An 11,641-nucleotide genomic window follows, 5' to 3' on the forward strand; every position below is an offset into this window, starting at 1 on the left:
TCTTTATTTAAAAATCTTCTATCCTACCCTCCTCAAGGGGATGGTCCCCTTGGTCCCACCTGTTGTCTGTTCGGGGTGGAAGACCTCATGCAACTTGAAATCAGTCCATCATCTGGACCCAGCCAATTGAAATTTCTCGTGAGACTCTGAACTCAAAGATAGAGACTACGCCCACTAAGCACTGGTGGGCACTGGAGTGACAAGATCCATTTTCCCCGAGTTTAGCACCAAAAACAAACTAAAGCCACTGGTATGTTATAGTGTGGGGTGAGTAGTAGTCATGAGGAAGCTGGCTTTTAGGAAAAGCAATGGAACAGAGGCACAGGAAATTGATGAGACGAGAATAAACAGCTCTTGAGCAAGGTCACTATTCCTGACTCAACCTTCTCGCCCGTTGCGGAGCACAGGCTCCGGACGCGCAGGCTCAGCGGCCATGGCTCACGGGCCCAGCCGCTCCGCGGCATGTGGGATCTGCCCGGACCGGGGCACGAACCCGTGTCCCCTGCATCGGCAGGCGGGCTCTCAACCACTGCGCCACCAGGGAAGCCCTGGCCTGTCTTCTTGACTCTTCTCCTCACCTTGGCTAACAAATGCTTTTCTTTGGGGGTCTTGATTTAGAAGGCTCCTCCAGGAAGCTTTCCCTGCCACCCGAATCTGGTGGGTGTCCTCCCATATATCTCCACAGCACCCCTAGTGTCCAGATCACAGCACTCGTCACCAATGACGACAACTACCATTTGGATACTTACTTGCCAGGTGCCTGAAATATTCTCTATTAGATTATTAAAAAAAAAAACCAGAAACGGTTGAAGTTAGATATTCTAGTTCCATTTTTTATTATCTTCACTTTTTACATAGGAAGGAGCTCAAGAGAGTTTAGATGTTAGATAACTTTCCCAAGATCACATTGCTTGTAGATGGTGGCATCAGGGTTTGAGGGCAGATATGATCAACCTCAAAGTTTGTGCTATTAGTCACTCCACTGTACCTCCTCCTTTCTCTACACTGTAATCACGTGTCTTTATCTGCGCTCCAGCCTCAACCTTGACTGTCTCTTGATTACTGTATTACCCTGTCTGGTGGTTGCCTGGTACAGAGCAGGTTCTCAGAAGTATTTGTTGAATGACTGTGGTAGCATGTGAGTGACTTAAAATTATTTATTGGGTTAAACTTCTAATAGAACTGGGTGCAAGATTGTGTGGCATTCCTCTTAGAACAAAAAGTCCTGAACAAAGAGAAGATGATTTATAAAATATATAACTGGTAGATCAGATAGGCACCATGCCCAATTCTACTCAGTGTTGCAAATTTCACATCTGTAGCTCTTAGCCCATCCCTCTTAGTCCTTAGTCTTAGCTCTTAGTCCTAATCCTTTGTCCCAAACTCTAGAGGGACCACGTGGAATCTTTGGATTCTAAGTGTCACAGAGCTACAATGTTGCAACACGGGCTCTCCTTGCAAACAAATGTAGTCACAGCTTTCTTCAGTGTAGGAGCAGTAGTGTCCAGGGTACCTAGCGTGGTTGCATTTGTTTCCTAATACTTATAAATGATCCCAAATGTGGAGTGACGCTATGTTGCCTAGGGGGCCTGTCCACCTCCGGTTCTCCACGTTCTCAAACCCGAAGAGGCTGACATATCGACGGGTTTGTTCTCTGTGGCTGCATATATAAGCTTAATCAGCATCATCATCAGCAGGATGAGTGGACAAGTCCAAAACATACCTAAGCACGTATTACCTCCCGACCGTCACTGTCCAGGACATAGGTTCCCTATCACAGGACAAACATTCAAACAACCCTAAATCATATTTATCAACGACCCCCTTTCCGTGCTAGTGGTGCAAAGACTGGGGTGGTTAAAGCAGTCTGGTTGTTTTTAAGAAGTTTCAGCCCACTGCAAAGCTATCTTCCGAAATGTGCTCAGCCCACGTGGGTCGCGCAGGCGCTAATTACTAAGAGGCTGGGAAACAAGGAGCGGAGGAGATCGGCCGCCCAGCGGGGAATAAACTGGCATCTCTAGAAATAAAGCTCCGCAGCCAATGCGGCGCCTCGGCACGCGGGATTGGCGGCCTCGGCCGTGACGTGGCCTGGGCGGGCCGAGTCGGTTTGCGACGGCGGCCGCGGGTCCCGGCCGGGGGAGCGGCCCGGGGACCTGTCGCGCACCGTTCGGCCCGCGCGCCCGCTCTCTGCCAGCCGGGAAAGTCTTTCGCTCCGCGACGCCCCCGGAGTCTCTGCTCCGCCTCCCGGCGCCGGCGTGGACCGGGACCCGTGCTCCCTGGTGCGACCAGGACTCCCCAGCGAGCGGGCGGCTGGGGACGCCGAGGTTTGGCCTGCGGGCGCGGGGCGCTTCTGGGAGGGTGGCCGGCCCGTGCCGGGCCGAGGCGGGATCCCCTTCTCCTGCCCCGAGAGCTCCAGGGGAGTTGCGGGAGCCGCGCCGGCCCTCGCGTACTGGTAACACCTGAGCGGTCGGCGCCGCCGCGACCTGATCCCAGAGCGCTGCGGGAGGGGCGCGCGGAGCGCTCGGCTCTGCTCCGGCGGCTTCACTTCTGCGGCCGCTGGCCACTGGGGCGAGAGGGGTGGAGCGGTGCAGAGGGCTGGTAATACCTTCTCCCAGGAAAACTCCCCCCCGCTCTGATAGTGAAGGGATCACCAGAACATTTAGAAAGCACGAGAAGTGACCGTGTCACGGAGAGGAGTGGCGAGGGCGGGGAAGCGGGGAGCTCCGGGGAAGCCGATTTGCTCCGTGAGCTGCGGCGCGAGCCCGGCGGCCCGGTCGCTGAGATTTGGGGAAGCGGGAGCCGCCGGGCGGGGCGGCCACGCTGCGTTTGTTTCTGTTCACTTCCTGCGGCAGCTGTTCAAGATGAGGAGGGAAGCGGGGCTCGGGCGGAGCGGCCTCGTCCCGTGGGTCTGAGCGTCCATCCCCGCCGCCGGGACTCAGGACCCCCTGGGCTTCGGCTATGAGCGCTCGGTGAGCGGCGGCGCCGCGAGTCGTAGACCCGGGATTTCGGGAGGCAATGCTGGCTCGGCTTTGAGTGGCTTCGGGACAGTGAAGAAACCCTAAAATGGAGGACTTTTCCACCCGGACCTACGGCACCAGTGGACTCGACAACAGACCTCTGTTCGGAGAGACGTCGGCCAAGGTGAGTGCGGCCCGGTACTCGGGGCCTGGGTGCTTGTGTTTGTGTGTCTGTCCGCACCCTCCTCTTCCCCGCCCCCTCCCGACCCGGAGCCCTGCTGGGTGCTTCTGCGGCCCCTGAAGACCCTTGTAGCAAGTGCCCTCAATCCCGCTTAATCCCTCTCAAGGTACTTGCGCTGCCCCTCGGCTTCCGCTTTGGGACAGGGTTGGCCAAGGGCCTTGAAGGCTGGTAGTGGAGAAAAGTTCAGAAAGTTCTGCGCTGCGGGGGGTCCGAAACGGGAGTGCGGAAAGCCCTCTTCCCCAAGGCCAGGTGCTCATGGTGTTTGCACATCCGCTGGTCCAGCTGGAGTGCTGACCTTCAAGAGGCTTCAGGTGTGCACCTGAGGCTTCCATAAGAGCCCAAGAGAGGTGCTCTGTTTCGTGTTTATCTAGAGCCCTTAAGAGTTTACTGCTAAGGCAGCGGAGCAGAGAAAAAGAGGAGAGGCGTGAAATGAGGGTTTCTTTGATGGGTCTACATTCCAGGAAGTGATCAAAGTGTCTCAGGCCCAAACAAACTAGTAATACATTATTTTAGGCTTTTAGAAAGTATAATGTCTTCTTATAAGCTTAATCATGGGATGTCCTGTCCCCAGTATTAACTTTCTGAGTCGTTTGGGCAAGATTAGCTTGTTTTGTTTGGTTTTTTTTTTCACCTAGACAGTGGCATTGGTGATCTTTGACCCCCTGACAAAGTACTTTCAGCCTCTCAAAAAGTAGGGCACATACGGAGTCCAGAGCTTCTTGGGTTTCTCAGCTTCGTCAGGGACCTCTTTAGCAGAAAGATTAGGAAACTTGTACACCCGACAGCCTGGGGAATGACCCTGAATTTGGAAGCTGCCAGCCTGCCAGGAGACTACTACTTTATTTCTTTTTTTTAACTCCATGTGGATTTTGCTTTCTCTTCTCAGAGGGACTTTATAAGAAAATGTTTTAAGCTTTATATCTAGGAAGTTGCTCCTTGTTTATCCTGTGACTTTGCATATTCCCAGCCCACAGACACCTGGTTTTGAGAAGCACGGCTCTGGTCCAGTAGATATTCCTGTTTCTGCTAACATTTTTTATTTACTTATTCTTTAGAATTTATTTTTGGCTGCTCTGGGTCTTCGTTGCTGTGCGCGGCTTTCTCTAGTTGCGACGAGCGGGGGCTACTCTTTATTGTGGTGCGCGGGCTTCTCCTTGCGGTGGGTTCTCTTGTTGCGGAGCTTGGGCTCTAGGCACACAGACTTCAGTAGCTGCAGCACACGGGCTCAGTGGTTGTGGCTCCCGGGCTCTAGAGCACAGGCTCAGTAGTTGTGGCTCACGGGCTCCTCTGCTCCACGACATGTGGGATCTTCCTGGACCAGGGATCGAACCCATGTCCCCTGCATTGGCAGGCAGATTCTTAACCACTGCACCACCAGGGAAATCCCTAACATTTTATTATTTTAAAAAAATTTAATTTAATGTTTTTTGGCGGCACGACTTGTGGGATCTTAGTTCCCCACCAGGGATTGAACCCGGGCCCTCAGCAGTGAAAGTGCCAAGTCCTAACCACTGGACCGCCAGGGAATTCCTGTCAGCTAACGTTATTGAGCATTATGTGGTAGGCTCTGGGGCGTCCAAGGAACCCAGGTAGATGGGGGAAATATGTGAACAAACGTGATGCAGTTGGATCTGTGCTATGAGAGGGTGTAGAGGGGTCGTGTTGGGGTACAGGGGAGAAAGTGGTCACTTTGTTTGGGAAGCTTGGGGAAGATCTTAGAGGATGGATTCTACATTCAGAGTGTCTGGTAGCCTTCAGCTTTCAGATATGGATGCCCCTAAATTGGGGTTTTATTAGGAGAGGATTTGGGGCCTGGAGAATGGAGGCAGCTAGCTGCCTGAAGGGGGCGGACCCAGGGCATCTGGCTGCCCAACTGTCCTGAGAGCCAAGAAGTTCAGTGTCTCCTCTACATACCTTGGTGCACAGGTTGGGGTTCTGGGTGATACAGACCTCTGACCTCCTTTGACCCCTGAATACTAAGGTAGATGACTCCATAAGGGACTTGTTGATTTATAGAGACACTTAGAAATATTGATGTTCCTGACTCACTTGGGCCTAAATAGTCAATGACTGTACTAACCGAGTCAGTTTCCCTGTTGCCTGTGATCCATTGAAACCCGTCCAAGAAATTGACTATTCCAGGTGTATCTCTGTTTATTGCAGATTTATTTAATCCAAGATCATACACCTCTAGCATTACTTAGGCAATTTTAGGCATTACTTAGGCATCATAACAGTAGAATCAGCTACTCAGAGGAAAAAAAAAAAGAGAATAATATATATATCCAGATCTCTCAGAATTGCTTCCTTGAGTTTCCTCTGTGGGGCTGACAGAATGATTGGACATACAGAAATTGCACAGAATGGAGAAAGGAGAGAGACTTCTGGTCTGAGGATAGGAAGAAGCATCATGTTTTGTATAAATTGAGATGCTGTATCCGAGGAAGGAGAGGCGTCTGTCTTTATTTTTTTTTTAATTTAAATTTATTTTTGGCTGCGTTGGGTCTTCATTGTGCACGGGCGTTCTCTAGTTGCGGCGAGCGGGGCTACTCTTTGTTGTGGTGCGTGGACTTCTCGTTGCTGTGGCTTCTCTTGTTGGGGATCACGGGCTCTAGGCACACGGGCTTCAGTAGTTGTGGCTCATGGGCTCTAGAGCGCAGGCTCAGTAGTTGCGGCACACGGGCTTAGTTGCTCCACGGCATGTGGGATCTTCCCGGACCAGGGCTCGAACCCGTGTCCCCTGCATTGCCAGGCGGATTCTTAACCACTGTGCCGCCAGGGAAGCCCGAGGCATCTGTCTTCAATGACAGCAAACGATTTTGAGGACCTGAGTGGGCAGCGCACAGGGATGGGGCCTCAATAGTGAAAGGGTAGGACACGTTACAGTGGAGCCATTTCACTGGAGGGCGGTCACTGCCAGAGCAGGGAGGCTTCCCCGGGACCCTGGGAAACCCTTCACTGGCCCCTGCGTGTGTGTGCTCCCAGCATGCTTTTGCCTCTGAGGAAGAGAATCCAGAAAGGGGAAAGCCCACTTCCTGTCCTATTCTGACAGGTCTTCTGAGCTTTTAGTAATCTTATTTGCCTTTTAACAACTGACCAGAGATAGCCTCTTAATTTTAAGCCTAGAAGGGATCAGAGCTTTAGGTCCAGCCTCTCCCTCTATGGCCAAGATGACTGAAGTGCACGGAGCAGAGTCTGGAGGGAAGTTGTGTTTCCTCAGTGCCGGGCAGCATGCTCTGCATTCAGCGTTCCCTTGTTTGATCACCCGGTTCCTCTGTGACATGGGTGTTGTTACTGCTGTTTCACAAGCAGGGAAGCTGAACTACAAAGCAGGCTACGTGTTGAGTCACACAACTGGTTCTCCTCTGGCGATGTTTCATGAGTTGACTCGGTTAGTAAATGGTGGGGTGACTTACACAGTCTGGGTCACATTCTCCAGAAGGCATTGTGGACGTTCACATACTTGGCTCTTCCACAGGAAGGAGGTGAAGTGTTTTGCCCAAAGTCATGGAGTGGGTGAAAGATACTAGCATCTGCTATAGAAATACACAGCCCAGTGGGCCTGGAGCAGCACCCTCGTGGCCAGTCCCTGAAGGATACCAAACTGCAGATTTATTCAATCTTTAGCGTGATGTTTTAGGAATAACTTTACAGATACAGCCTTGGAGCGAAAGGTAAAGCAAAACAGTTTTCTGTTGTTACATAAACATCTAAGGGATAATAGACAAGAAAAGGAAAGATATTCATTCCTTGATACCTTTGGAATTACATATTGCTAGGTGGGCTGTCGCATCAATCTTGGTCAGAATATCCAGATGCTTTTTTCGTCTGTTTTTATTCCATCCCCAGTTCTGGGATGTAATACATCTCTTTCAGGGGGAAAACAAATGTGGCACAAATGCCACGATAATACAGTGTATCTGAGGTTTCTGAGCATGTGCTATTGCTTAGCACTTTCTGAAGGAGCGCTACCCAGTAGAAATATAAGATAAGCCATGTATGTGATTTTAAATGTCCTAGTAGCCATATATTTACAAAGTATAAAGAGATGCAGTTAATTTTAATAATATGCTTTATTTAATTCCATACATCTAAAATACTGTCATTTCAATATGTACTCAATATGAAAAGTGGAGATATTTTTCCATCCTTTTTTTCGCACTAAGCCTTTGGAATGCAGCATGTATTTTCACTTACAGCCCATCTCAGTTTGGACTAGCTACTTCAGGTGCTCAGTGACCACATACAGCTGGTACTCCCGTGTTGGGTAGTGCAGTTCTAAAGCAAGTGAATTACCAGTCACGGTGGTCGTATAGTCACGATCGTGAAACATTCTTCTTTGTTGCGGGACTTCTCAGAACCTTTAAAATGTGCTAATGTTCACTGAGACTGTGGTTGGAGAGGGAGGGCGAGTACTTCTTCCTGTGCTGTTTCGGTGGCTGGCCTTTTGTCACCGGCACAGTCAGTGCCTTACTCCATTCTTACCTTGCACCCCCCTCAGCCTCAGCAGGCCTGAGCTGAGTGTCCACAGAACCCGCTTCGGGAAATGTCACTCTAGGAATCTATAACCTGCTCCTCCCTTCCTAGTATGAACTATAACCTGGAGGTATTCCCCCCTCTCTTGTCCACGGCTGCCTTTAAAATTTCCTTTGGGCCATCTTTCTGTCTGGGTAATGGAAAGGCTTTAAGTTAACCTCAGGGCTTGTGAGTCGATCTTGATTTCTTGATTCGCTGGCTGGCTGCGGAATCATCCGAAATCAGTTTCAGCCAGTGGATTGGTGAATCTAGCGGGGAGAGGCAGGATGGTTCTCTTTGGGGAAGAGGGCAAACCAGTATCCAACAGCTACTGCGAATGGGCGAGGGGGGAATACTTCATTCCTTGGAATGTAGTGTAAGCCGGTTCCTGGACCAGCCTCTTCTATTGATTTCCACTAATAATAAGTGATTCATCCTCTGAGAAGGGTGGTGACCGTTCTTGTCCCTTTATTCCTACTTGGATGTGATGTAAGAAAAGTGAGTGACATTGGAGGAAGGCGCATACACTGGAGTCGGATAACAGAGGGGGACCTTCCGTGTGGGGAGCAAGTTAGTGGGTCCCGAGGCTCAGATCTTTCGTTCCAAAGGCGAAAGTTCCATGTTCTAAAGCACTTTCCTGATGCTTTCCTCCCCCCCCCTGCAAGAAAAAAGCAAATAAACAAAAACAGTGAAAATCAAGGTCTTTTGATGACCTGTAGTCGAATTCAGACCATTCAGAATTGGAGCATTTGGCTTCTGCAAACAGTAGTGTAAGGTGAGAATGCTGCTTCTTGCCTTTTTCCGGTTGGAGGTGAGGGTTGTTGCTTAATTAAGAACAAAGCTGTGGTTAGGATTGTTGTGTCTGCCTGCCGCCCCTCCGCCTGCCCAGAGCCCCAAAGGCTGTCCTCCGAGGGGTGCGGGCTTCCAGCCTCTTGACACAGCTTCTGGGTGATTCTCTGAGCACAACACCTGTCTCCCTCAAAGCAGAGCTAGTCGCCCAGGGGATCGGATCTGTTGTCCCCTTGCCTCTCATCCAGGCGGCCAAACCACTTTTAGTTGCCATTTCTTGTGCTGGAGAAACGGTTCAGGATGCTAGACGCCACGACTTTCTTCTTTCCTGCTCTAATAAGTCTTTTCCTCCCCCACCCCTAGACCAGAGGACTGGGGATCTCAGGGGGTTGCACTCAGGCATTTGTATTTTGAGAAGGCTCTTCAGAGGATGCTGGCGCATAGGGAGGCTGGCATCCCTGGTCCTCACCGTTGCTCTGTGGATGCCCAGTCCAGACTGGCAGCTCTCCATGGGTCCCTTTCCTTGAGCTGCCTCCCTGCTCCTGGCAAATGCTCTTCTTCTTGCTGTAGCACCCTCTCTTCCCCACATATCTGAATCCTGCCCAGTCTAATTTCCCACCTTCGAACCTCCCTCACAACCCAGCCTGCATCCATGCTTCCCTCCTACGAGCCTGGTGGTCAGAGACGTCTCCTGGTATTTACTCCTTGTGCTGTGAGGGATTTGTATAGATCTTGCCTCCCCGGCCAGAGTCTAAGCTCCTTGAGGGTAGGAGCCAGTTGCCTTATTTCTCCAGCCTTTCTAGCACTCGGCACAGTGCCTTACCTAGTTCTGGATTTTATATATATTAAGTTTTTTTTTAATTGAAGTATACTTGATGTGCAATATTATGTAGGTTACAGGTGTACAGTAAAGAGATTTACAATTTTTAAAGGTTACAGTCCATTTATAGTTATTACAAAATATTTGCTATATTCCACATGTTGTACAATATATCCTTATAGCTTATTTTATACCTAAAAGTTTGTACCTCTTCATCCCCTGCCCTTATCTTGCCCCTCCCCGCTTCCCTCTCCCCACTGGTAACCACTAGTTTGTTCCCTGTGAGTCTGCTGCTTTTTTGTTATATTCTTAGTTATATTAAATTTTAAGTGAAGTGAGCATCTAGCATCTCTAAAAAGTAACCTGCTCTCTTGGGACATTCTCAACCATCAGTAGAAGGCGGGGACTCGTGTTTAAAAACCTGGAGCGCTGGGTACCAAAACAGGAAGTGGTGCTTCATGCTCTCGTGCAGTTAAGGGCATCACTCTCTCCTCTCCTTGCTGAGCTTCAGCAAAGAGGCCTAAACAGAACACAGTAATGTATGAAAAACTTAAACTGAGCCCTGGCCTCTCAGAAGCTGGTGGTCTGCTGAGTTTTTCCCTCTGTAGACAAGGTTTCTGCAGCTCTGTGGTAATAGACTGGGTCTACTAAATTGAGTCATTTCTTTTTCTTGGGGCCAGTCCATAGTTCATGTGTAGGTATAATGACCATATTTTCTGCACTGCCATAAGGACAACGTGGGTTGACAAACTTGAGTGTCCCTATGGGGATGATGGAATGCGTTTGAAATCGGGCTGCCCTAGAAATGGGGGCCAGGGTCTGGGGCCCACTCAAGTTCCACTCATCGCTGAGGACCTGATCTTGTTGGTAAGATGCCCCAATAGGTGAGGTAGAAATAATACTAACATGAGCAGCCGTTTACTGACTCTGCTAAATGGCACTCTGTTCTAGGGCTTTACGTGTATTATCTCCGATTCCTAACAGCAACCCTGCGTGTTCGACCATTGTACAAATATGGAAACTTCGGCTTCAGAGTTAAGTGACTTCCCCAAGGCCACAAGCAGGCATGTGGTGGGAGAATAGATTTAAATCAGATGTGCCGGGCTCCTGACGTCCTAGCCCTTGCTCTAGGCCTCCCAGTTCTGAAGGTCGGAGCACATAAAGATCCGGCACTTCCTGTGCTACCGACTCTAGGGATCATTTTGGTCCTTAAACATGTGGAGTAGGTTTGTTTTGTATTTTTACTGTGATCTCATTTCCCTAAGTGATGCTTCAATGAAAATAATCTGTTTCAAGTGTGCCTAACTGTGAATAATATATTTCAAGTGTTCTCCTTCTGTGGGGGGGAGAATCTGGCAGGATGCGTATGACAGAAATGTTCACAACTGCAAGATGCTTCAGAACGTGAATCTGAAATAAGGGAAATGTGTCAAAGTGTCCATACATGTACCTTCTCTGGAGGGGCCCAAGGGAGAGGTCGGTGTTCAGAGCTACAGGCAGCTGTGGAGGCCCTGGTGCGTTTGAGAGCTCAGAGCATGAGAGTGGGTGAGTATGGGTGTGTGTGAGTCTCATAAGCTCTCCTCACGTGCCGCTACTCGCAGGGTTCTCTGCGAAGCCGCAGGACAGCAGCCCTGGGACCCGGGCTCGCCATTTCGCAGAGTCAGCTGTCTCCTCGCTTCACCCTGGGGACACTGTCTCCAGGGCTGCCTCCGGCCATGGCGTTGTGGGGAAGCTCCTGCCTGTTCAGGGCCACGCGGCTCTGGGGGAACCGAGGAGACCTACTGGCAAGGCCTGAGGTTTCTTGCTTCCGAGGGGCCCAAACCTCCTCCCATGTGTCACGTCCTCTCAGTGTGTCCGTCCCAAGACAGCTGTCCCTTAGGCTGCTGACTGGGCCATTTCCAGAGCTTTCCTGACAAGACGTTTTCCCCTGGGACTTGGAAGAAGAAAAGGAAAATCAGTTTTTTTTTTTTTTTTAAATAAATATCTTTCTTTTTCTTTTGGCTGCATTGGGTCTTCATTGCTGTGCGCGGGGTTTCTCTAGTTGCAGAAGGCGGGGGCTACCCTTCATTGCGGTGCATGGGCCTCTCGCTGTGGTGGCTTCTCTTGTTGCAGAGCATGGGCTCTAGGCACACGGGCTTCAGTAGTTGTGGCATGTGGGCTCAGTAGTTGTGGCTCACGTGCCTAGTTGCTCCGCGGCATGTGGGATCTTCCCGGAGCAGGGCTCGAACCCGCGTCCCCTGCATTGGCAGGTGGATTCTTAACCATTGCAGCACCAGGGAAGTCCCCTCCTTGTATGTTTACTACATGCTGATTGGATTG

The 11,641-nt window shown here is 50.4% G+C and overlaps 1 protein-coding gene across 1 annotated transcript in view; it reads left to right on the forward strand.

The window, feature by feature from the left end:
- Positions 1 to 2,837: 2,837 nt before the first annotated feature.
- The window catches only part of TMEM243 (transmembrane protein 243), a 21,017-nt gene continuing 12,213 nt past the window's right edge, over positions 2,838 to 11,641 (forward strand). The window contains exon 1 of the mRNA XM_007447470.1: positions 2,838 to 3,141. Within this exon, the coding sequence (XP_007447532.1) occupies positions 3,064 to 3,141 (78 nt within the window). The 5' untranslated portion in view covers positions 2,838 to 3,063. The remainder of the gene's footprint in view (positions 3,142 to 11,641) is intronic.

The sequence above is a fragment of the Lipotes vexillifer genome, unplaced genomic scaffold, assembly GCF_000442215.2.
Source record: "Lipotes vexillifer unplaced genomic scaffold, Lipotes_vexillifer_v1.1 scaffold474, whole genome shotgun sequence".
Taxonomy (NCBI): domain Eukaryota; kingdom Metazoa; phylum Chordata; class Mammalia; order Artiodactyla; family Lipotidae; genus Lipotes; species Lipotes vexillifer.